We start from the raw sequence: 26,747 nt of genomic DNA on the forward strand, positions 1-26,747 counted from the left end.
CGCCATACAAAGAAGCCCAGCTGGGCAGCAGTTTGGAAAGCCACTGAGCACATAAGACTTACTGGGCCTAAAGCCCATTTCAAACTAGTTTAGTGAGACTAATTAAAGAGGAGCGGATCTGGGATTTGGATTAACAGATAGGATAGGGTCTTACCCTATCCACTCAGAGAGTCTAGATCCAAATAGAGATTTGGATCTGGAAACCTCCTAATTAGATTAGGAGAGACTTGATCTAATCTGTAGATAACATAAGGATTCATCCTTGTCACTTAAAGAGAGTCTAGATTCAAATAAGGATTTGAATTAGGAAACTCCTAATAGGATTAGGAGCTGATCTTTTTAAATCTATAAAAGGAGGAGGGGGCGAACCATTCAGTTCATTCAAAAACATCTCATCCCAGAGATCAGATCTCAGATCACACAGAGAGAAGACAGCAACAGTGTGACTGCGCCATCTTCTCCCTGTGTTCTCCTCCAGTTGCCGCCACCTGCCAGTTCGATCTCCTGTTTTGTAGGAGCGATCAAGAATAGTTCTTGATATCAGCCTTTGGAGAAAGGTTGATCTGAAGTCGTGCTCACAGCCTCCATCGAATCCTTACTGAAAGGTTCGGTTCTTGGGAAGAACACTGTTGATTCTGCTCCACCCTACACTGTGTCATCTTCAGTGGGAGCAGTCTTTGGAGATTTTCTTTGGGCGTGAACACCTTCATTAGAGGATATTGTTTCTTCGTATCAGGTATCACCCTCTCCTACCTTTTGGTTTCAGATCTGGTTCGGTTCTTGGTTCAAGATTGATCCTTAAAAATGCAGATTTTCTAAAACAGGGAATGTGATTCCCAAATGGAGAGAAATTTTTGAAATTTTGCCCAACCTACCTGCAGGGTTCGGCCATCCATATGATGGATCTCTCATCCCTTCAGTGGTATCAGAGCCATGGTTCAAATCTTGAACCGAAATAGACTAGATCTGAACCTTCACAAATGGGCAGAAGGCATTCTACCCGATTTGCACAGATTATGGTTTTTCTGGGAAATCGGTTCCCAGTTAAAGGGCGAATGATCTGAAATTAATTTTTTATAAATCTAGAATTTATTTAGAATTGTTCTTTATGATTTCCTTGATTTATGGGCTGTTCATACAAAGGAAATCGAAATCTTTAATGGCGTAGGAAATCTGCGATTTCGCAACTCTATTCATTCTGACCTGTAATTAATTTTTTTTTTATTTTTTATACTGAATGTACAAGTATTCGATCTGATGTAATATTAATAAAAAATTAGGGTTTTTCTATTTTATTTAATTCAAGATCGAAGCTACATGCGCTGGAGAAGGAAAATTCACAGATGGGAAAATCGCTATCTGCGGTTTGCAGTTTATGAAACTGCAAACTGTGATCTGACATTTGTTTTGCAGGTTTGAGATGTGCGAACAACCCTATTACTGATTTCTGATTGTCTTTTATCAGTAATTAATTTCAGATCGTTTTCTTGAATTAATTCTTGAATTGAAAATCAAACCCTAGACCCATTTGAACCAAATTGGACCAAACTGGTCGGACCGAATCTGTGGTTCGATGGGGGCTGTTCTCAGCCCTAATTTCCCACTTTTGGGTCAAGGGTTTGATATTTAATTGAGGGATTTAATTCGGCCCACACCTATAAGGCCCAATTTTAAGAGTTAAAACTGATAAAAGCCCACTAATTGCAGATGAGTTATATGGGCCAAATTGCTTAACCCTATTCGGCCCATATACCTAGATAATTTTAATTAATAATACTATGGATTAAAATAGGGCTTTAATAATGGGCTTTACAGATATTAATTGATTGGATCAATTTTATCCCTGCATGTGATGTATGGACGTGTGATGTGTGACGTTCATGGGCCATAAGTACTTGGCCCATGCAGATACGATAGTGGCTCTTGCACACACCATGGCTGAATGCACATCATTGCCATGGTGTCTGTAAAGATCATTCGATGATCTCCCTCAGTGGTGGGCCCCACACCCCTGAAAAAGGATACGTGCAGAACCCTAAACGTTTAGGGCCCACCAAAAATCTGGCTTTATAAAAGTCAGTGAGAACCACTTTGGTTTGACCTAAATTAAACTAGGGCGTAACTTTTGTTCCCTCCTACAATATGAGTGCATGTGATAGGGAGATTCATATGATGAACTCTCTAAAGGCATTCCATCATTAGCATGAAGATGGGTCCTTCAGTAATGAGGAAACGCACCATAAAATTGGGCTATCCATTTGTTGCTGGATTTGTCGGAATGTTTCATAAGATGATAGGGGCGTCATAGACCGATGTGGGAGGGGCCTTACCAGAAAATGGATGACTCTCTCACGGTACCTTGGCGTTCACGAATATGATGGGTGAGCACTCACTGGACAGAAAGGTTTAACCTAAAATGGCAATGAACCTTGTCTGACAGAGGCCAAAGGGAAAGCTCATATGATGAGTGGATATGATCCTTCATAGAAAGGTGGTGTGGTTATGCAGCTGAAACAGTTGGCTCCATGCACCCTATGTGATTTCCCACATTTTCAGAGACAATTCGCAGTCTCCGTCACTGAGATGGGAGGAAAATCTCAAAGATGAACAAATGGAAATGGAACATAGATTAAAAGCCATATCTATGTAGATAACATGAATCAAGTTAGGTTGTGGACTAATGTTTGCTCTTTTATCAGAAAATGGCAAACGAACAATTTGCAAAGCTTTTGGACGACAATAAGCTTAAGGGCCCAAACTATGCCAACTGGTATCGTAACCTAATGCTGATCTTGACCTCTGAAAAATTGGATAAGGTGGCTAAGAATCCTGCCCCGGAGCGTCCGGGAGATAGGGCTTCTGAGGCCTCGAGAAAGGACTATAAAGAATGGGAGGAGAAAAACTCCCTCGCCCGGTGCTATATCATTGCCTCCTTGGACAATCCGATACAGAAGCAGTTTGATCAGATCGAACTTGCCAAGGACATATTGGATAGTTTAAGGACAATGTACGAAGAGCATAATCGTTCTACTCGGCAAAAGGTCTTGAAACAGTTCATGACCGCACAGATGTCCAAGGGCCAGCAAGTTCATGACCATTGTCTTCGTATGATGGGTTATATCAGTGAGCTTGAGGCTCTTGGGTCCGGGCTGGATCATGTGACCCAGATAGACGTCATTCTCAACTCTTTGCCTCCGTCCTTCAATCCGTTCATCATGAACTATAACATGAATAAGCTGAATGTCAGCATTCAAGAACTCAGCAATATGTTGCAGAGGGCCGAAAAACTGATCAAGAAGGATGAGCCCCTACCCATGCTTGTTGAAGCTGGAAAGCAGGGCAAGAAAAGGAGGGCAAAGAGAAAGCCCCAGAAAAAGGCCACCAAACCCAAAAAACAGAGGAAAGACAAGGCATCAGATGCCTGTCATTTTTGTAACCAGACCGACCACTGGAAGAGGAACTGTCCTCAACACCTGGAATCCAAGAAAGGTAATTTCGAATCCTGTGTCATAGAAACCAATCTGTTGGTTACTTCTGCGTCCTGGTGTATTGACTCTGGGGCTTCAACTCATGCGTGTAACTCACTGCAGGGGTTCAAGGTAAGCAGAAGGCTGAGTGACGGAGAAATAACTCTTTACTTGGGACTTCTACAAGTGTTGCAGTTGTGGCCATAGGAACCGTAGAGCTATTTTTCAGAGAAGGAATAATTGTACTTAAACATTGTCTTTATGTACAGAATTTGAGAAGAAATTTGATTTCTGTTTCAAAATTGTGTGCGGATGGACATTCTATTCTTTTTGATAATACGATTACTGTTGATAAATAACAAATTCATCGCATACGGAGAACTTGAGAATGGTCTCTATGTTTTCCATCCTTCTCTAGAAACTAACATAGCTGAAACTACATCGGTTGATATCCCCAAGAAAAGAAACCATGATACAATTAATCCCACGTGCCTGTGGCATTACCGACTTGGTCATATCAACATTGGTCGTATCACAAGGTTGGTAAAGGATGGTCCTTTGGATTTTCTAACTGTAGAAGATCTTTCCACTTGTGAGCCTTGCCTTCAGGGTAAGATGACGAAACGGCCATTTAACGGTAAGCCTAAAAGATGTATAGGCATGATTTAACTTATACATACTGATGTATGTGGTCCCCTGAGTGTTAGGACCCGTAACCAGCACGTGTGTTTCATTACATTCAACGATGACAATTCTCAGTACGGTTACGTGTACCTAATGAGACACAAGTCCAAATCCTTTGAAAAGTTCAAGGAGTTCAGACAAGAGGTCGAGAAACAATTAGGGAGAGAAATTAAGACCCTTCGATCGGATCGAGGTGGCAAGTATCTCTCTGACAAATTCAGGGACTACTTGAAGGTCAACGGGATAGTAACACAGTTAGCTCCTCCTGCTACACCACAGCTTAACGGTGTTTCAGAGAGGAGGAATAGGACCTTATTGGATATGGTCCAGTCACTTCTCGTGCACTCAGAGTTACCCACATCCTTTTGGGGTTTCGCATTAGAGACTGCGATATACGTGCTGAATCGGGTTCCAACCAAATCGGTTCCGAATACTCCATATGAACTTTGGGTCGGAAATAAACCAAGTGTCAGACACTTGAAGATTTGGGGTTGTCCAGCGCACGTCAAAAGAACGAGTGCGAACAAATTGGAATCCAAGACCAGTCGTTGCCTATTCGTAGGCTACCCCAAGGGCTCTGTGGGTTACCTATTCTATGACATAGGAGAACAGAAGGTGTTCTGTAGTCGGAATGCCCATTTCTTGGGGGATAATTACATCCTGAGCAATCATCGTCAGGAAGTTGTTCTTGATGAGGAAAAGTCAGGGTCAGTGGGAGATGTCCCACAAGTTCCAGGTAGTGACCAACCTAGAAGATCTACCCGGGGGTATCCAGGCCTCCGGTCCGTTTTGGCTATGACCAGGATAGTTACCTGGTGGAAGCTATGACTTGTGAGGAGGATCCTGTGATTTATGCGGAAGCTATGTTGGACATAGATTCCTTGAAGTGGGTAGATGCCATGAGGGCTGAGATGGACTCAATGGAGACAAATGGAGTCTGGACTCTAGTAGATCCGCCCCCCGGGGTAAAAGCAATTGGTTGCAAATGGATCTATAAGAAGAAGAAGGGCCCCGATGGTAAGGTTGAGACCTACAAAGCTCGTCTGGGGGCGAAAGGGTATACTCAGAAAGAGTGCATCGATTATGAGGAAACCTTTTCGCCTGTGGCCATGCTTAAATCCATAAGGATCCTGCTAGCTGTAGCAGCATACCATTACTACGAGATTTGGAAAATGGATGTCAAAACTGCGTTCCTGAATGGAGATCTTACTGAAGATATCTATATGCAGCAACCGCAAGGTTTCATACCTGCGGGTCAAGAACACATGGTATGTAAATTAAATAGATCTATATATGGACTTATGCAAACTTCTAGGAGTTGGAACATTCGGTTTGACTCTACTGTCAAAAAGTTTGACTTTGAGCAGAATCCGAAAGAGCCCTGTGTTTACAGGAAGTCCAGTGGAGATAAGGTTACGTTTCTGGTTCTATATGTAAACGACATTCTAATCATTGGGAATGATGTAGGAATGTTGACTAGGGTGAAAGTATGGCTTTCACAACAATTTTCCATGAAAGATCTTGGAGAAGCCTCCTATATACTTGGTATTCGACTCTATAGAGATAGATCGAAGCGGATAATAAGATTATCCCAATCTGCTTACATTGACAAAATAGTCAAGAGATACAGCATGGAGAACTCCAAGAAAGGAAATGTTCCTTTCAGGCACGGTGTCACTCTCTCCAAGAAGATGTCTCCCAAGACTTCTGAGGAGATTGAGGGCATGAAAAACGTTCCCTATGCCTCAGCCGTAGGGAGCATCATGTATGCCATGTTGTGCACTCGTCCTGACATTGCTCAGGCAGTGAGTGTGGTAAGCAGATTCCAGGCCAACCTAGGGCAGGAGCATTGGACTGCTGAGAAAAATATACTTAAGTACCTTCGAAGGACAAAAGAGTTTTGTCTGGTATTCGATGGTAGCTCACTACAGATCCAGGGGTATACTGATGCCGATTTCCAGTCGGATCCAGATGATAGAAGGTCTACATCTGGGTACGTTTTCACGATAGGATCGTGTGCTGTTTGCGGGAAAAGCAGCAAACAGGGGTCCACGGCAGATTCCACAACCGAAACCGAATACATTGCCGCAAGTGAAGCTGCCAAAGAAGCTATGTATGAAAAAGTTCATTCACGAATTGGGAGTAGTTCTGTCCAGTACATCACCCATCCCGTTGTGTGACAACAATGGAGCTATCACTCAGGCAAAGGAGCCATGAGCCCACTCGAAGTCGAAGCACATCGAGAGGAAGTACCACGTAATGCGGAAGATTACTAGTAGAGGGGACGTCCTGATTAAGAAGGTAGCATCAGCAGAGAATGTAGCAGACCCAATTATCCTGCTTAGGCTGACACTGGATGTGCCGCCAAATGTTGGGGTGGCCTGTCTCAACTGCCAAGGTGAGACCCGAGGTACATGCAGTGTAGGTTTACTTGAAACCCTGAACCGGACCAGATTTCCAGTATTGCCCTGGACCTTGGAGATTGATGGGCAAAACTGAAAAGTTACACCTGACCCCTAGACTCGATTATGATATTGCACTAGGTGTCGGATTGGGTTTTCTTTGATATGCTAATCAGTGAGATCCTTAGAAAGGGTCAAAACCTGAGTATGTTGGGACAATCTGAGAATTCATCTGAGTGGGTGATCATAGCGACAGGATCAGCCCCTTTGTCGGACAAAGGTAATGATCGGGGATGCACTCTCTAATGGAAACCAAGACTGCCGGCAGCCAATTTCAATCGTTGAAATTTGTTTTGCAAAATATATTTATATACGGATATACATATATATATTATGGTTTCGAAATGCTTGCAAAAGGTTTTAATTCCCAGAATCCATGTGAGTAGAGAGTGCAGCACTGTTCCTTGCAGCCGAGGGAGAGGTCCTCTCTTGTCGAGCAGTGTTTGATCATTATGGGCTGAGAGGTTAAGTGTAAGACCATTGAAGGTAATACCTGATGGGCTAATCTTGCATCTGCCGACAGTCCCTGGGTTTTTATAAGGTGGCTTGGCTCAGGGACCACTTAGTGTAAGTGTTGGGCCCATTAAGAGCCCATGAGATGGGCTCAGAGGGTTAACTATCCATAACAATGTATTCGGCCAAACCTTGTAACAGAGGCTGGGCTGAACCCATGTGGCTGATGTGTAGATCAAGGTTTGGTTCCCACGCCATACAAAGAAGCCCAGCTGGGCAGCAGTTTGGAAAGCCACTGAGCACATAAGACTTATTGGGCCTAAAGCCCATTTCGAACTGGTTTAGTGAGACTAATTAAAGAGGGGCGGATCTGGGATTTGGATTAACAGATAGGATAGGGTCTTACCCTATCCACTCAGAGAGTCTAGATCCAAATAGAGATTTGGATCTGGAAACCTCCAAATAAGATTAGGAGAGAGTTGATCTAATCTGCAGATAACATAAGGATTCATCCTTATCACTTAAAGAGAGTCTAGATTCAAATAAGGGTTTGAATCAGGAAACCCCTAATAGGATTAGGAGCTGATCTCTTTAAATCTATAAAAGGAGGAGGGGGCGAACCCTTCAGTTCATTCAAAAACATCTCATCCCAGAGATCAGATCTCAGATCACACAGAGAGAAGACAGCAACAGTGTGACTGCGCCATCTTCTCCCTGCGTTCTCCTCCAGTTTCCGCCACCTGCTAGTTCGATCTCCTGTTTTGTAGAAGCGATCAAGAATAGTTCTTGATATCAACCTTTGGAGAAAGGCTAATCTGAAGTCGTGCTCACAGCCTCCATCGAATCCTTGCTGAAGGGTTCGGTTCTTGGGAAGAACACTGTTGATTCTGCTCCACCCTACACTGTGTCATCTTCAATGGGAGCAGTCTTTGGAGATTTTCTTTGGGCGTGAATACCTTCATTGGAGGATATTGTTTCTTCATATCAGGTATCACCCTCTCCTACCTTTTGGTTTCAGATCTGGTTCGGTTCTTAGTTCAAGATTGATCCTTGAAAATGCAGATTTTCTAAAACAGGGAAAGTGATTCCCAGATGGGAGAGAGAAATTTTTGAAATTTCGCCCAACCTACCTGCAGGGTTCGGCCATCCATATGATGGATCTCTCATTCCATCACCTAACAAGCATATTTGGGCCCCCAACCCTAAGGATTTGTTTACTTGTGCTTCTTTGTCCAAGACCTTTTGTGACTCCTTAGTTTCTTCCTTTCCCTTAAAAGAGTTTTGATGTAGACCCATCCCACCTAGAGTAAGAGCCTTTTGTTGGGAAGTAATTCACGGGAAGAAAAATACTATGGACTTGCTAAAAAATAGAAGACCTAAGTCCTATCTTTTTCTTAATTGGTGTCTTGTGCAAATCTAGTAATGAGAGTTGATATTTGGCTTTGGTTTATTTCTTTGATTGGATGCAGGTGAACTTTACCAACAGAGGTTAATATGTTATTTGATCACGCCTTGCTTACTTGGCCAAAGAAGAGGAGGATAATGTGGAGATGTGTTAAAGCAGCCTTGATTTGGACCATCTAGGAAGAGAGGAATGCAAGATTTCTAAGAGAAGGAGAGAAGCAAGGAAGAAATCAGGACTTGTGTGATGGTTAGGGTGATCCATTGGATCAAGACTCTGGAGGTGTTTTCCCCGTTTTCTTTTGATGATATTTGGAGGAATTGGGAAGTAGTTGCTAAAATCTCTAAGAGAAAGGACAGAGTGGAAATGGAGGTTGTCTGGGTACCACCATTTGAAGGATTTGTTAAACTGAACTTTGATGGGAAAAACCAAGGTAAGCCAGGCACTTCCAGAATAGGAAGGGTATTGTGAGATGGAGAAGGTAAACTTATAGCACTATTTTTTGGCCCTGCAGGTATGGGTGACTCGCTCAAAGCGGAACTGCTTGTTGCAATTCAAGGGGTGCAGATAGTTAGTGAGCTAAACTTGGCAAATGTGGTGATTTAAGGGGATTCAAAAATGGTGGTAGAAAGGCTAAAGAATCCAAAGTCTATAATCTGGTGCTATCGGAATGAAGTGAAAAAATTTACATGGCTAACCAGGAATATTAACATCAGGATGGGTGAGGAGGATCAGAAAATGGGATGGCAGATGCCAGATGCTTTGGCTAAGCAAGGGGTGAACAGGTCTATTCTATTCAGGGCACACTTGTATGTCTTTCTTTTTGTATGAGAGGTAGCAACTCGTGCCTCTCTATGGGATGCTTGCTTGTAAAGATATGACATAAAGTTTAATAATAAAATTCAAGTTATTTATAAAAAAAAAAATGATGATTCAATAACTGGCTTACTATTTTTATACTATTCACTAAGTTACTATAATTCAAAAGAAAAACTAAAATGCATATAACTACAAAAGAATATTCTCAAATTAATCAAAACATATAGAAACAAAAAACAAAAGTCAAAATGACAAGTAATTGACATATTTAATGAAGAGAAGATGGCCAAAAGACTAAAATAGAGAGAAAGAGAAAGAAACCAGTATAGTCTCTCAATTTTCTACTATTTGATTTATGCAGTTCTTTGATATGGTCTTTCAAGTCTTAAATGCGCAGTTATTTTTATTCTAATGATTCCTTGAAGGTTTAATAATTAATTCCATATTTCTAGAAAGTTTTCCTGATTTTTTAGATTTTCTAAATATCTAGTGATATTAGCAAAATATCTCTAAAACTTCGCCATCTCTACATGCGGGAATATCCATCAATATCAAAATTGCGAACCATGGTTGGTGGAACTTGTGTTGTATCAGCTTGCAATTCTTGAATCAACTCATAAAATTAAAAGAGAAAAAGAATCTCGAATTGAACTTGTAAAGTTATGGTTTATTTCTTTTTTTTTTTCATTGAAAAATAGTTATGGTTTATTTCCTTGCTAAGATTTTCTGCTATACCAACACATTTGTACCTTACACCTGAATTTCTTCAATTTGTTACACCACTATATCTTCTTGATCATTGACCCAACCTCAAATTGATTATTAATCCTGGAACCTTCTTCAACAATTTCCATCTGTTCTAGGTAGTAGCCAATTCTTTCTTGATTGCAGCCCTTAGCCCATTCTTGAGAGGAGTTAAATTTCTTCTATCACTCTCTTTAGTGTTGCATCTAATAGTTACTTCATCAAACTATATATTGAACTATAGATCATGCTTCTTGCTTGAGATTAGTTAACTCATATTGATCATCCTGAATGTCCAGTTGAATGTACTTTTCTTGCAAATGCCTCTTCCTCTCTTCCCATGTAGTAATAGGATCATCACCTCTATTCTCCAGACATTGCTCAAGTGTTCTGCACCATTCTTTAAGCATGTCCTGTGAGCCTTGCACTTGCAAATCTAAAACTCTTTTTATCAAATATATTGTCAATCAAAATATTCCTCCAATTCTGAAACCCAATCAAAGAATACCCGTGAGTCATTATCTCCCTCGAAATCTGGTATGCCCCTTTCTCTTTAAACATTCTTGAAAACTTTACCCCTGTAGTCAACATTATTAGATCTATTTTCTTCCACCACCTTCTCAAACTCAACTAGAGAGCTTAGATATACAGTTCAATAAACTGATTATTATTGATTAGAGACATAACATTGTTTAGAAGACACCCTAAAACTATAGACTCAGTCACTCTGAAAACATAGTGAATAACTATTAGTTCTCATACCAAAATGATGTAGGACCAATAGCTCTGACACTAACTAATAGGACCATCCACTCTAACACCAAATTGATATACGACTTAAATGGTCAAAGGATGAGTTTAGGTGGTTAGGATGGGTTTAGGGGTGTGATTTAGGAAAGAAAACACATAAAACTTATGTTAGAAAAGGTCTAGGGGTTTAATCACAAGGGTTAAAAACTTCAAAATAGGGAAAATAGGTCTAAGATAGGAATTTTTTAATGAAATTCCATTGGTAGGCTCAGAATTGATAGCTTTAGCAGGTAACAAGCTGCCAGATTCAGAGTACATTAGCCACAAAAGGATGAAAATTTGAAAACTAATATAGGGTTCTAGGAGGTTTTTTTTTTTTTTTTCGAAACATTAACATCAAAACTTCTTCAAAAATGTTTCTTTAATTAGTTCTTTCTACAGATCCAACAACCTTGAAACTGTAGCCCGTTTTAATACAAACAGTTGTAACAAGGACTAAACAGAGATTTTCGTAACTACAAACTATGAGGAGCATATCACCGCACATGGGTTCTAGGAGGAATTTTGGGATGATATTTGGAGGAAAAAAAAAAGGATGTAAGGGGGGGATCAGAGATCGTTTGGCACAAAAAAAGGCTAGACTGGGAATTTTTAGGTTTTTGATGAAAATAGTAGAAAAACTCGCTTAGCTCAATTTTAATATTCTAAGAATGTTCAATGAATGCCCTTGATGAAGAATTTGTGGCTGTTGGCAGATGTAATGGCTTCTTAAAATAAAGGAGAGAAACCCCATATCCACTAAACATGGTACCTAGAATCAATTTAGGTCATGGAAATCAATAATCATAAATAGCATAAGCTTTAACTCATTTAAGATCTCAAATGAACTTCACCTATTCAACATACCCACGTTTTTGCACATTACATGTATATATAGACACCATTGGGGTGACAAATCCTATAAGAACTAGAAGAAAAAAAAAACAAAAACTTACAGAATTGCCAGTATCATAACAAAACAAAATTAATAAACCAAAGACTGAAATTTTAAACACAAGTAGAATATAACTAAACAAATCAAACTACTAGGCCAGACCTCATAGATAAAATGCAAAATGACCAACCCTCAATGTCTAAAATATAAAAATAGACACAAATTTCAAAAAACTCCAGTTTTGTTTCTTTCATTCATGGATCGTTTTTATACTGCTGTTTCTGCTGATTTTCCCAATTATTTAATCCCTTTTAACCTCATTAGCTATGAAGATAACAGGATACATGCCTTCCCAGTTTTTGTGTCCACCACAGTTGAAATATGAAGGCGGGGAAGGGCAATTCCTCTGAGATAATCACATTCCTGCAAGGATCATAACATTATTCTGTGAGACTACGCCTTTTGAAGAAGAGAACAGCACCTGAGAAGCATGTCTTTGCATTTTGAACAGCAAAATAATATCTGAAATGTATTATCCATTTCAAGGATACAGTAAAAGGAACCCATAAATCTAGCACTCCTTAATTGTTTTATATTTTGTAACAAAAGTAAAAGAGAGAATTCATGAAAAGAAAAGGCTTTACAAATAGTAAAAGAGGACACCCTTAGAAAAAATTTAAAATTTCTACAAAAAGAGAACATACAAAAAAAAACACAAAAAGAAACTAAACAACCTCTACATCTGAACCAAGTTTAGTTTGAAAATTCAATCAATACTTTTGTTTTTTATCAAAGGTAAAGTAAGAGATTTTATTGATAATAGAGGAAAATATTACAACAGCTTCCCGGTGCACCAGGAAAAAGGACAGCTTACAAATCCCATATAGATTGAGAGCAAAGCAGCAATACATTCTGATGCTTAAACTCTGGGTTTACAGATAGCCAAGAAACAAGTTTATTCACTATAAGCTGTATTAGGTCCTCTGGATTTCTCACTTCGTTACAGAAAATTTGATTATTTCTCTCTGACCAAAAAGACACTAATACAGCTGCAGGAATTGTTTTCCAGATCAGTTTCCCCTTTTTCTTCAGTCCAGGCAGTTTCCAGCAGCAAAAAAAATCCTTCATCAGGCGGAACCCAGTTTATACCAGCAGCCTTGAGGAAAAGTTCCCAAATTCTAGCAGAGATAGAACAGTGAATACTAACTAAGATGGTCCACTGTCTCAGGCAGGAGCCCACACAAGCCACAGTTCATACCTGAACTCTGTATTCCATCACTATCCAAGTTGATTCTTTTAACATCCTCAAATTCTTGGCATAGTTGTCAAGGCGATGCCTAGGTGACAAGGTGCCCTTTGAGGCTCGCCAAGCAGTTTTGTACTATGTATTATAAAATACTTTTTTATTCTTTATTTTTTGACATTATTATAATTCGGCCTGCCCTTGAGTTCTGTTAGTCTGATAACAGCCAAGAAGAGAGGAGAAGAAAGAAGAAAGAAAGAGAGAGAGAGAGAGAAAAGGAGAAGAAAAGTCTGGTTCGAATGAGAGAAAAAATTACCTCTCCCATTCGGCCAGATATGTTTTATATTACTAACACAATGGAAAAGACACATGTGCCCCTACTTAAGTGAAGAACACTAGTTCTAACATAATATTGCACATCAGCAACCTCAACATTAAGTATAAAGACAGAAATACTCCTACATACTCAACACTAACAATAATTATAAAATAGGCACTATTAAACTAAAATATTCATTTTGTGTGTTTATATACTAATTTTTTTTATTATTTTCTTATTTCTTAGGGTTTAATCAATACATACATTGCTAAATGCGGTATTGAACCATCAAAGACTTTAAAACCTGAACCAAGGAAGAACTTAAAATTTTGTCTAATCAACACATTTTCTACTACTACTTTTTTTTCTTCTATTCCTATAACAAAAATAAGGGTTCAGCCCTTATATTTTTTTAATGTTCTTTTCCTTCTTTTTCTTCTTCTCATTAATATGTTGATTTTCTTTACTTTAACATCAACTCTATACTTTTCTTATGAAAATTATGAATAAATATTAAGGAAATATGATTATGGTACCTAGAGAACTACCCTAGGATCTATGTCTTCTACATAAAAAAATTCATCGACGCCTAGGCGACTAGGCTACTAGGTGCCCCCCTATCGCCTAGCCTCGCCTTGGTACCTTGAAAACTATGATTCTTGGTAAGCCATCACCCAATCCAACAAGCAAGAAAATAAGTGGATATCTAAAGTCCATCAAATATGTGGATACCTCTTCCACATTTTAGTAGAACATGTGTTTGAAAAACACAAGAAACCCATCAAATATGACTAAACACATCAAGAATAACTAAAAGCACAGAAATTGCTCATACCTCCATACTCAAAAAATTGTGAAGAACAATTATTCGTGGTGACCAACTGATTACTTCAGGTTTGACCTACAACAACAAAAAAAGGTACAAACAAGATAAGTGGATATCTAAAGTCAAAAAAGGAATCATATAAAGAAGTGCATATGCCAAATTCATAGCATCTTGATGATCACCAAAGCCGAAATCTACAGATGATTCAGCATCTACCACTCTTAAATAATACAATAGAAGAAAGGAAATATTCCCTTGCACATAGCTCTAAAAGCATCCTATTCATCTCTTCTGAACCCCTGCATATAGGATCATTTCATTGCCTTCTTTGCAGGTGGACGATTCCTTCTAGTGTGTCAAATCATTTTGCACCTTCAGTTTTCAGCTGGCTAAAGAAGAGGGGGAGGATTATGTGGAAAAGTACTAGCATTGCAACAATTTGGATAATATGGGAGGAAAGAAATGCTCGAATCATCAACAAGGAAGAAAGAATCTTAGAAGCAATAATTGAATGCATCCCCATTACAGTGTCTCATTGGACTAAATCTTTGGAAAGCTTCTCAACCATTTTGGTAGATGGCATCATAACAAAATGGAGAGAAGTGGTGGGGACTATAAAAAAAATACATTGATTTGCAAAAGCTACACTCCCCCAATTGAAAGGTTTATCAAGCTCAACTTTGATGGCAGAAATAGGGGAAATCCAGGCCCTTCAGGGATTGGAGGCATCTTTAGGTATGAAAGAGGGACTTATGGTGGCACTATTTTCAGGACCGATTGGAGTGGGGTATTCTCTAAGGGCAGAGTTCATGGATGTTATGGAAGGGGTACAAAGGGCAAGAAGGATGAATGTCAACAAACTAATTATTGAGGGGGATTCAAAGCTAGTGATGGAGTGGCTACAAAATGAGGAAGCATCTCTTTGGCAGTATAGAAACAAGGTAAAAAAGTCTTTATGACTAAAGAAATGGAAGTCAGATTCCAATGGGTTCAGAGGACAGCTAACAGTATGTGTTAGGAACCTACCTAACTTAGGGCACTTCGAGGGAGCCAACCTCCTGAATTCATTGGAAGGAGAGAGAGAGAGAGAGAGAGAGAGAGAGAGAGAGAGAGAGAGATTATGCCGAAAGAATTATTGTCTTATTTCTCTTTGTGCTTCACTACTTATACTGTTAACAATCTTTGATTTCTTTCTGTTACAGCTGTTGCAAGTGGACAATTAGTTGTGCTGATGTGGCCTCCTCTTGTAAAACTAATTAACTGCTTTCTGTTGGTCTGTTTCAGTAGTCTTTACAATCCCCCCCTCCTTTAGAGCAACCTTGCCCTCAAGGTCTAATGTGGGAAAATTTGATTGCAGATCTAAGTAGGATTCCCAGGTTGCATCCTCTTCTGGGAGTTTAAACCAAACAACTAATGCTTCTGGTATGACTCTTCCACCCCGGCGCACCCATCTGAAATCAATGATGCGGGCTGGCTCAGTCTGCACTTGTCCTTCTGAAAATGTGGGAAGGGTCGCACTTGTAATGACTCCTGGCTTCGGCCCTTTCTTCAGTAAGGAGATATGGAATACAGGGTGCAGTTTTGATGTTGTCGGAAGGTCCACCTTGTAGGCCGCTGACCCTATTCTCTCAAGGATTTTAAATGGTCCAAAATAGCGCGGGCTGAGTTTGTTCCACTGTCGGCTTGCAACTAAAATCTGTCTGAAAGGTTGTAATTTGAGAAACACCCAATCACCGACTTCATATTGGACATTCTTGTGATGTTTATCATAGGTGTGCTTCATCCATTGTTGTGCCGGTAAGAGATGATGTCTCAGTTCCTTTAACACCTCATCTAGTTGCGTCAGCTGTTCTTCTAAGGCCGCTACTATGGTGGTCCCTTTTTCATAAGGAAGTAGAGGGGGAGGCTCCCGACCATATAGAGCTCTAAAGGGTGTCATCCCAGCGGCGCTATGGAAAGTGGTGTTGTACCACCATTCAGCCCAGTGGATCCACTTCACCCATTGTCTTGGTCGGTCTCCCGCGAAGCACCTCAGATATGTTTCGAGACTCTTGTTAACCGCCTCTGTCTATCCATCAGATTGGGGGTGGTAGATAGTTGACTTGAAGAGTTTAACCTCGTGGAGGCAAAAAAGCTCAGCCCAGAAACGACTCATAAAAATAGGGTCCCTGTCTGATACAATTGAGCTGGGGAGCCCGTGTAGGCGCACAATTTCCCGGAGTTCATCAAGCAACTCATCAATGACCGGTATTGGAAATCGGTCTTTAATGGTGATATTGTTAAGGGCTCTGTAATCAATACAAAATCACCACGTCCCATCCTTCTTTTTGACTAATAATACTGGTGAAGAGAATGGGCTATGATTGGGCTGTATTATCCCTTGCTTAAGCATATCTTGAACTTGCTTCTCAATTTCAAATTTTTGAAAGTAAGGGTATTGGTAGGGTCTTACATTGGTTGGGGCAGCTCCCGGCATGAGGGGGATGCGGTGGTCATGCTCCCGACGTGGTGGAAGTTCTTGGGGTTCTTCAAACATGCTGCCATATTGCTGAAGAAGTTGTTGCAGGCGGCTTTGGAAGTCTCTAGGCCCATTTGGGCTGCTGTTAGCTAAAGATGGGCTGGTCCAATTTGAGTCCATGTGCATGAATATGGGCTGATCCGGATCTTCTATTTGCTTTGTTAATGTTGCAAGACTGATGGGCCTTGGACCCTTGCATGTTTGCCCTTGTAGATGGACTGTAGAGTTCCCTGATGTGAAGTCCATGGTGAGACAGGCCCAATCATAGATCACGGGCCCTAGCTATCTTAACCATTGAATGCCTAGCACCACGTCCGCTCCACTGAGATGAAGAGGATATAGGTCCACCGCAAATTGGTGATCCTGAACCTTTAGTGGTAAGCCCATGCAAATGCTATTGCAAGATAGGCTATTATCGTTGGCCACATGAACTGTAAAATCCGTTGTTGGTTGAACTGGGAGTCCCATTTTATCCACCAAGACTTGAGTTATGAAGTTAAGGGAACTACCATTGTCTATGAGGATTGACACTTGTCGTCCCTGGATTAGCCCTGCAACTCTCATTGTTTGAGGGGACGCAAGTCCTATAAGGGCTTGTAGAGATATTTCAGGTGTGCCATTGGGTTGTATTTCCCACCCTAGGTTAGATTCCCTGCAACCGGTGAGGTCGTCTTCCTCTTCGGATTCTGTTTGGAGGAGAAATGCTTGTTGTTTCTTGCATCGATGGCCCGGCCCGAATTTCTCTTCGCAATTGTAATAGAGTCCTTTATCTCTGTGAGCTTGCATCTTTGCCCAGGTCAGCCGTTTGAAAGGAACCAATGGGCCTGGGCCCAGTATTCCTTCCTCCTTGTCTGGTGTTGTCGTCCTAGTTCCTGGACCCCATGGCCGTTGCACCTTTCTTGCTCAAGCGAACTTATCCTCGTACAATCTTGCTAGTGTTGCTGCATTTATGACCGAAGTGGGCGGCATCGCCTTCACTTCCAGTCGCAGATCTTCTTTTAGGCCGCCAACGAAGATTCCCACCAACGCCTTCTCCGTCCACCCTTGGACTCTCACGGCCAGCTTTTCGAACTCCATCTGGTAATCTTTAACTGATCCCACCTGTCGTAGCTTTGCCAAACTCTCATCATGATCTTCGAACCCAAACGATCCAAAACGGATAGTCATGGCATCAGTGAAGTCAGCCCAAGTTTGACGAGGGTGCCCCCGTCGATACCATTGAAACCAGAGGATAGCTTCCCCTTCAAGATGCGCAGAAGCCAGAGCTACTCTGTCTTGCCCAAGTGTCTCATGGTAATCGAAGTACCATTCGGCTCTGAGAATCCAGGGAGTTGGGTCGCCGCCTGAGAAGATGGGGAAATCGATTTTGGCTGCTCTCGTTTCCGTCGGCCCTGTTCTGCGGTTGTTTTCATTGTTGCGCTCTTCTTGGCTTCCTCTGTCGTTGTTCGTTGCCACCTACTCCAGCCGATTGAGGAGAGTAGTGAAACCTTCCTTCATTTCTTTGAGATCTGAAGACATTCGATGGATCTCTACCTCCATCTGATCCACTCGGGTGTCTACTGACGTGTTTCTTGTGTTGGTCATGCTAGCTCTGATACCAACTTGTTAGGAACCTGCCTAACTCAGGGCTCTTCGAGGGAGCCAACCTCCTGAATTCGTTGGAAGGAGAGAGAGAGAGAGAGAGAAAGAGAGTAATGCCAAAAGAATTACTGTCTTATTTCTCTTTGTGCTTCACTACTTATACTGTTTACAGTCTTTGAATTCTTTTTGTTACAGCTGTTGCAAGTGGACGATTAGTTGTGCTAATGTGGCCTCCTCTTGTAAAACTGATTAACTGCTTTCTGTTGGTCTGTTCTAATAGTCTTTACAGTATGGTAGATGTATTAGCCATGCAAGAGGTGGGGAGGGATGTAACTTATACATTTTCATTTGCTTTAATAAAATCATTGGTTATTAAAAAAAAAGTGATAGTGACTTTTCCTTATTCCTTTGTCATTGTAACAGTGGCCTCACCTTATTCCTTATTCTGATCACTGAAAGAGCCAACAAACTACCAAAATGAAGCACCTAAGTCTTCAAAAAACAATCTTCCAAATAACAAACTTCACAAAAACCAACCCCACTTCAAGAAAAAACAAAGAGAGAAATTCTCAACTTATGCCAAATACCCAGCAACCTGAGGGGGAAACAGCCAAGAACAAAAAGAAAAGAAAAAAAAAACAAAAACACTACTTCCTTTATCACTTTGGAACATGCTGAACCTGGGACCTCTCCTCTACCATTATTGTCCTTACTTCCACCCTTTTCCCTGTTTCAGGATCTTTATGACCATTCCTCCTGCCTTCCTTATCTTCCAGAACATCCTAATCTAGCTTCTTCTTCATTAACTTGAACCACACCGAATTCAGTTTCAAACCCACTACTACTGTTTGTTAATCTAATTCCAATTTCTTCAATTGTAAACAAATCAATTTCCTTCAATTTTTCTCACTCACTTTTTCTTTTTTTTTTATAACAGAAATTCATTAGCTTCATAAAAAATTAGATACAGCAATCCAGAGAGAGCTAAAATGGCTTAACTCTTTGATCCCTTCCTATCCCCTACTTTGCCAAAGCATCTGCAAACACATTTTCTGTTCTTTTCCCCCACTGAAATTGGATGTCCAGCCCCCTAGTTAGCCATTTGATTTCCCTTCTTTCATTAGCAAAATTCCAAAGTCTGCTTTCCTTCTCTAACCAGCTTAACACCAACTTTGAGTCCCCTTGAAACAATTAACTCCGGTATATTCAGTTCCTAACTCTTTCTAATACCCTCCAGTACAGCATAGATCTCAGCTTTAAGAGAGTCCCCAACCCCAATGGAACCTGAATACATTGCAATCACCTTCCCGTCCTCATCTCTGAAGACACCTCCTACACCTGAAGGACCTAGACTGCCCTCACTACTTCCATCAAAATTTAGCTTTATAAATCCACTGCCAAGTGGTGACCACACGGGAGAAACAGAAAATCGAGCATGAGCAAAATTAGCCACCTCCGCCCAGCTGTTCAGCAACTTATCCGTAGAAACATCACCAAACAGCTCCAACTGCTCCGCAAATTTTAGCTAGTGCACCAATCTAACTTTTTTTACTTCAATAATACATTATTCACTTCTTTCCTTTTCAGAATTCCTTTCCTCCCATAGAGTCCAGCAAATAGCAGCCCTTACACATCTCCGCGTAATCCTTCCCCTTTTCTTTGGCCATCTAAGGAACGAAGAGCTAAACAAGCTTTGAATGTTTGACGGAGGAGTCCACCTGCAACCAAATAGAGAAAGAAACCTGTCCCAAATTACAGAAGCAAAAGGGCAAGAAATTAATAAATGGTAGGAGCTTCCACCATTAGACATGCAAAGAATGCACCAACTCAGAGACAAGCACCAAAAAAGACCTTTTTCTTTGGAGTAAGTCACTGGTGTTGCATCTTTCAAAGGTTTCCCAACAGAAAGCTCCAATCCTCAGAGGAATCAGCTCACCCAAAACTTTACTAGAAAATTTTGTGCAAGGTTACTAATTGCATGCAAGAGGGACTTAAAGAAGGAAGCACAAGAGAATGTCCAGGAGGGAGCTAGAGTCCATAGTCTCTTATCCCTCTCAGAGTGATCCAACACCACCCCATTTAAGATCTGAATCAGATTCATTACATTTTCAGCTTCCAAATCCCTTAGGCCTCTCCTAAGCCCCAGATCCCAATCAAACCCAAAGTTAGACTGAGAAGGAACCAGAAAACTAGACACAACCTTGCCTTTATACCGGGAAAGTGAAAATAGGGAAGGAAATTGGTTTGTTGAAGGTAAATCACCCACCTAAATGTGCTCCCAAAATTTTACATGATTCCCAGAGCAAAGGTCATATACCTGATGTGTTGCACAAAAGAAGGTAGAATGGCATGTATGGATTTCCAAGAAGATGCTCCAATTGACCTTAACAAAGACCTGGTGTCCCAGCCATCCTCTGCCCAACCATGAATACTCAAAATTACCCTAGTCCACAACTTCCCCCTCACCTTCCAACCTCCATAGTCATTTTCCTAACAAAGCTTCATCTTTCTTTCGAATGTTACCTAATCCTAACCCTCCACCAGCCCTACTTTTAGAAACCAATTCCCAGTTAACCCTATGATCCTTCCTCTCCTCCCCTGGTTCCCACAAGAAGTGCTTCATCAACTTTTCCAAAATTCTACTTTTCACAGAATTCTAAAAACTGATAAGTAATACACAGGCAAACTAGCCAATGTGGACTTAACCAATGTGATTCTACCACCCAGAGATAAGTAATTCTTCTTCCAAGAGGCTAACTTCTTTTGAAATCTATCAATTACAAGGCACCAAAAACTCTCTTTCCTCGGGCTATCCCCTAGGGGCATCCCCAAATAATTCATAGACCATTGAAACACCACATACCCCAAACCATCAGCCCTTTCCCTTATAGTTCTCTCTTCCATATTAATCCCCACCACACAACTCTTATCAAAATTCACCTTCATATTTGACATTTGCTCAAACACTTGGATCACCAATTTCAAATTTCTAGCCCATCTCACATCCTCCCCCTCACAAAACAAAATTGTATCATCAGCAAACTGTAAGTGGGTAACAGGTATACTATCTTTTCCAACCCTCCACCCCCTCACAAGACTTCTAGATTTTGCTCTCTCAATTAACCTCTCCAACACTTCTGCAATCAAGGTAAAAAGAAAAGGAGAGAGGGGGTCCCCTTGTCTAATTCTCCTAATAGTTGAAAAATGATCCACTATAGTTCCACTCACTAGGATGGAATAATGACAAGTCTCAATACAACCTAGTATCCATTTGCACCATTTCTCCTAGAGCCAAAGCAATCCAACACTTACATCAGAAAAGACCAATCAACCATGTCATAGGCCGTCTCTAGGTCCAACTTGCACACAATCCCTTTCTTCCTTGTTCTCCTCAAATCCTCCACACATTCATTGGTAATTAAAATTTGATCCACAACCAAAATCTATCTATTTCCCACAAAAGCTCCTTGATTCTATGAAATTAGATCCAGAAGCACCTCTCTGATTCTTCTTGACAGGACCTTAGCAATTATCTTATACAAGCTATTAACCAAACTGATGGGCCTAAAGTCTCTTGGTTAACTTGCTCCCACATTCTTTGGGACCAAAGCAATAAAGGTTGAGTTCATCCCCAAATTTATCACCCCCTATGGAAAAATTCATTGAAGACTTTAATCATATCTTGCTTTAGTATCTCCTAGCAATCCTAGTAAAAAGCCATGGTGAATCCATCAAGTCTTGGTGCTTTAGATCTATCCATTGAAAAGATTGCTACCCTAATTTCCTCCATCTCAAACTTTCTTTCAAGCCACCTCTTATTCTCCTCAGACAATTTCGGCCAATCCAAACCTCTCCAGATTCTCACCCACTTTTTCAACTTCACTTTCTGTTAATGTTCTTTCTAACTTTACATCATTTTATCTAAGCCCCTCAATCTAAGTTTAGTAGTTAGTACTTACGAGTTCCTAGACTATCATTTCTCCTAGCACCAAACTCAAAAAGTTATTCTTTTGAAGTAAACAAACTCACCTCTATGGTTGGTAATAGAAATTATCGATCAAGAGTTATAATTTTCTAAAATGTCTTCAAGTAGTTCCATCTCCACTCCAATGTCTTTAAGCCCAACCCTGTTTAGTGTCACTTCTCAATTAACTCCATCCAAAGCACCTATGGTATCTCCAACTCTATTAGACATGATCGTTTTTCTTGCCTCTTTTCTTTGGTTGATAACTTTATTCACCTTCTTGTTTCTTGCTTCCTTGTTCAATTCATGATCTTTGTAGTTGCATTTTGTGATGTACAAATGAAATTCCCCCTACCTCTCACTTCTATGCTTTTGCTTTCCAAAACCCCAACAGTAGATTTTTCCAATTGTTTCCTTGCATTCAATGTGTCCTTCTAATCTTTAGTTCCTACCTTTTTCTTGGTGGTTCCAGACATCGCCACCAATACCAGCTTATCATTTTCGATCACCTCTCAATATCATCTTCTTACAACTTCTCAGCTGACCCCTTTTCTAACCCATAAATCTTACCTGTTTCAAATTTAGTTGAAGTCAAAATAGGTTAACCCAAGCCCAACTTCAAAACCAAGAACCGGCTCAGCCCCATATAAATTAAAGACCCGGGGTCCAGAAACTCGGATCTTTTTGATTCCTAGGAGATAAAACCAGTCCCCACACGTTCATCAATTCAGCCACTGTTCTCATCCTTAAAATAATGTTTATCTCCCAAAATACCCTTGTCTTCAACCTCTGAAACTCCACCCCCTGACCTTTCAACTTCCTCCCTAACACCTCTTGATTGTTCATTTACCACCGATTTCCAACCTCTACAGCTGCAAAATTTGTGAGCCACTACAAAGGGAAGCAACCCTCAACCGCTATTCTTAGATCGAAACATTCTCCCACGACATCATGATTGAGTGAATCTCATCGACTTCAACCAGTATCCATGCCATTATCAGATTTTTCCACCTGTTTGTGCAAGGGTCAGTTTTTCTAAATCTCCCACACGCATGCCCCACATCATGGAATGTCTACAAATACCATATATGAAGAGGGATACAAAAAACATTAATCCATACAAGACCTCTAGCCCTAAACTCCCAAATCACACCAACTAGTACACCTGCCCAACCTCAACTTTGGTGATCTCACTTGATTGATTTCCCAGTTCAAAACTTCATTGGCCTTCTCCAAGCTGCTCAAAATAAAGAGTAAGAAACCTGTATTGAGTTTCCTAACCTTAATTTTTTTCCCTTTGTTTGCCACCCAGAAGCAACCCACTTCAACACCTCCTCCTCCTTCTCTAGGTCAGAATTAACAAAATAGCCTACCAAACTTGTTTCTAAAAGCCTTAAATAATAAGACATATTGCCCACTGTCTTCATGAAAGCTTCCTTCATTTCAGAGATAAGAGATGTGAACTAGTATTGCAGAAAAATCTGGAAAGACATTCTGTCTCACTCTTCCCATGAACACTTTGTGAATGAACGAAAATATACATTGGATCTGATTTGACTTGCTCATGTTAATGGCACCAAACAAGTCAATACTCCTATGGACTTAAATATTAATATCCCCCTTATGATAATGAACCACTGCAGGATCCCTCTCTATATTGCCAACTTGTTGGCTGTTTTATTTACCTTAGGATGACTCATGCTGTCCAAGTCAATCAGTCTGTGTCTGCTGTGTCCAATGTTTTTTTTTTTTTTTGACAATTGAAAAATAATTCATTAATCAAAGGATTGATCTATTACAAATAAACCCAGAGAGAGGCTCAAGGTACAGCATCACTCTTAAGAAAATAACAGAACTACATGAAAATACAAGTAACCCACTAGAAGAGAGATTATACACAATTACAAAGCTGCCCAGAACAGAGAATGCCTGTTAACCCCTTATTTTGCAAGAGAATCAGCCATCTCATTTGACAATCTTCTTACCCATTGGATCTTCACTATCACATTCCTTGTTAACCAAACCACCTTCTTAAGATCTCTTAAACCCCAGACAGTTGAATCCAGATCCACCAACCATCCCATAACAACCTGGGAATCTCCTCCAATTATTAGCCTTTCTATACCAAGTTGACTGGCTAGCTGAATCCCTTGTACAGCAGCTAGTTGCTCTGCTTTGGTAAAGTCTCCTAAACCAACTGGGCCTGAGAATAATGCTAAAACATTTTTTTTTGGATCAATAACAAAAACTTTATTAATTATGTAAAGATTTGTGAAGCTTTAGATACAAAAGGGGGAGATAAAATGTCTTAGCTCCCCATCAACAAAATACAATGAAAGGAAATTAAAAATTAGCCCAAAAGATAGACTCCCTATTCACCCCTTGCTTGGCCAACCCATCTGCAAATGAATTAGTGGTCCTCTTCACCCAGCTGTATTGTATCTCAATGTCCCTACACAGCCATAAGAATTTTTTTCTTTTCATTGTTATAGCTCCACAAACCACTATCCTCTTTCTTCAACCAACTAATCACCACCTTTGAATCACCTTCCAGGATCAAACAACTGATATTTAGTTCCGTTGCTCTTTGAATTCCTTCCAGAGCTGCAAGGATCTCAGCCCTAAGTGAGTCTCCTTCTCCAACAGGGCCTGAGAACAAAGCAATAACAATCCCTTCCTCATTCCTGAATACTCCCCCAATCCCAGAGGGACCTGGATTCCTTAAACTACTACCATCAAAATTCAATTTTATAAATCCAGAGGGAGGAGGGGACCACGAGGAACTAAGAGTCTTCTTACACAGAGTAGAGGTAGCTATCTCTTTCCAGTTTCTTAACAGGTCAGCCATAGGAAAGTCTGTAAACAATTCCATAGATTTTAGCCAGTGGGCAGCCCTTAAAAGTATTAGGTCTAATAAGTCTTCCAGAGTTCTTTCCTTATCTAAAAAAAAATCGTGAATTTCTTTCTTCCCACAGTGATGCTAAAACATTGCGGTCCTTATCTCTCAAGACTCCTATACCAAAGGGGCCAAGGTTACCTTGGCTGCTCCCATCAAAGTTTAGTTTAATAAAATCCTCAGGAGGGACCTAAACTGCAACATAACTCTGTTTTGAGGATGAAGTGCTGGCCACTGTTGACCAGTTCCTCCAGAAGTCATCAAAGGAAAAAAGTTGGGATAAGTTTGTTGTTCTCAACCAGTGTATTGCCCTTATCAATATGCAGTCCTTCAACTCAGAAAGGCTTCTCTCCTTATTGTGGAAGATTCTAGTGTTCTTTTCCTCCAAAATAGTCCATAAAGAAGCTGCCCTAATGCACCTCCACATTAATCTTCCTCTTTAATTGCCGACCAAGGATTGAGGGTTCAAACAACTGAGAGACTTCTGCTGGCAGCAACCACCTGCAACTAAAAAGGGCAAATATCCAAAACCAAATAGTTGTAGCAACAAAGCAAGATAAAAACAGGTGGAAGCAATCCTCACCATTGGATTTGCAGAAGGAACAACAGTCTGCTTTGTGCAATTTTCATCTATCTACGGTCCATGGGATCACTCATTACCTTCATGGCACTGTTGAGAGAGCTTTGTTCTTTCCCCTTTTCTCCCTAGTTCATCTTTAAACCTATTTTGATTCTAAATGAACCGGGTGTCTTAACACCCATCAATCTACAATTGGATATTTTTCTTGGGGATTCCCTCATCTAATGTAAATGCAAGAAACAATCCATTGTAACCAAATCCTCCACAAAAGTCAAGTTTTGTCCTACCTTCTTTATGCAGAATTGCAGATAAGAGACAATATTTCCAGAAAAAAAATAGAGATAATGGATTGGAAAAAGGATTTAGGCAAGAAAACCAATAAAGGAAATAGAGGCCAAAATCAATAGTCAAACATGGTGGATTATGGTTGACCTCATTCAAAGTGCCAAAGGTAAAAGCAATCAAACAATATCATCAATCTTCAGACCTAGGAGGGGCAAAATCAGGTTAAGGTTTGAATAGAATATTAGATACTTCAGCCTCAATGAAATCATCACCCAAAAAATCAGACCACAAACTAAATGAATACCCATTACCAAGACATGTCTAACAAGGGAGAAAATGAAAAGGATGGGATACATGTTTCTAAGGATCAACAATGAAGACCTATAGATTTGTTTGTAATTTCTATCAAAAATTAATCCACAAAACTTCTTCTATAAGCAAATAGATTATATCCAATTACTTGTGAAAAAACCAATACTTATTCAGAGCTAATAGATTTTATCATTAAATACATAATAGAAGAAACAAATATCGAATTAGCTATTTTAGTCAAGCAGAAAATTGGAAACTTTTTACCACATTTACAGTGCAATATAATAGTTTCTCAATCAGGAGATGCTCAATGACAGACAGGAATGAATGGTAGGTAGATAAAAACCATAGGAACCAAGGGCTATTGGTAGATAAGAACCATAGGAACCAACAGCTATGTATACACGCAGAACACGAGTTCTGGATAAGAACTAGAACATACAAATCCAAGACGTAAAACTTCTGCATCTTTGTCATCCACCCAATGTGATATGCCTGAAACTGAAAG

The 26,747-nt window shown here is 40.3% G+C and overlaps 1 protein-coding gene across 5 annotated transcripts in view; it reads right to left on the reverse strand.

Moving 5' to 3' along the window:
- Positions 1-26,747, reverse strand: part of LOC104586967 (prolyl 4-hydroxylase 1) — an 80,781-nt gene that overhangs the window by 39,532 nt on the left and 14,502 nt on the right. For 3 of the 5 annotated variants that reach the window (XM_010244378.2, XM_010244376.2, XM_010244375.2), the window contains 3 exons: positions 26,682-26,740; positions 14,113-14,178; positions 12,064-12,138 (listed from right to left, as the gene is read on the reverse strand). In XM_010244378.2, coding sequence (XP_010242680.1) covers positions 12,064-12,138; positions 14,113-14,178; positions 26,682-26,740 — 200 coding nt within the window. The remainder of the gene's footprint in view (positions 1-12,063; positions 12,139-14,112; positions 14,179-26,681; positions 26,741-26,747) is intronic. The other 2 variants (XM_010244380.2, XM_010244377.2) reach the window with 1 other exon arrangement.

The sequence above is a fragment of the Nelumbo nucifera genome, chromosome 5, assembly GCF_055504915.1.
Source record: "Nelumbo nucifera cultivar China Antique chromosome 5, China Antique-T2T, whole genome shotgun sequence".
In the NCBI taxonomy this organism is placed as follows: domain Eukaryota; kingdom Viridiplantae; phylum Streptophyta; class Magnoliopsida; order Proteales; family Nelumbonaceae; genus Nelumbo; species Nelumbo nucifera.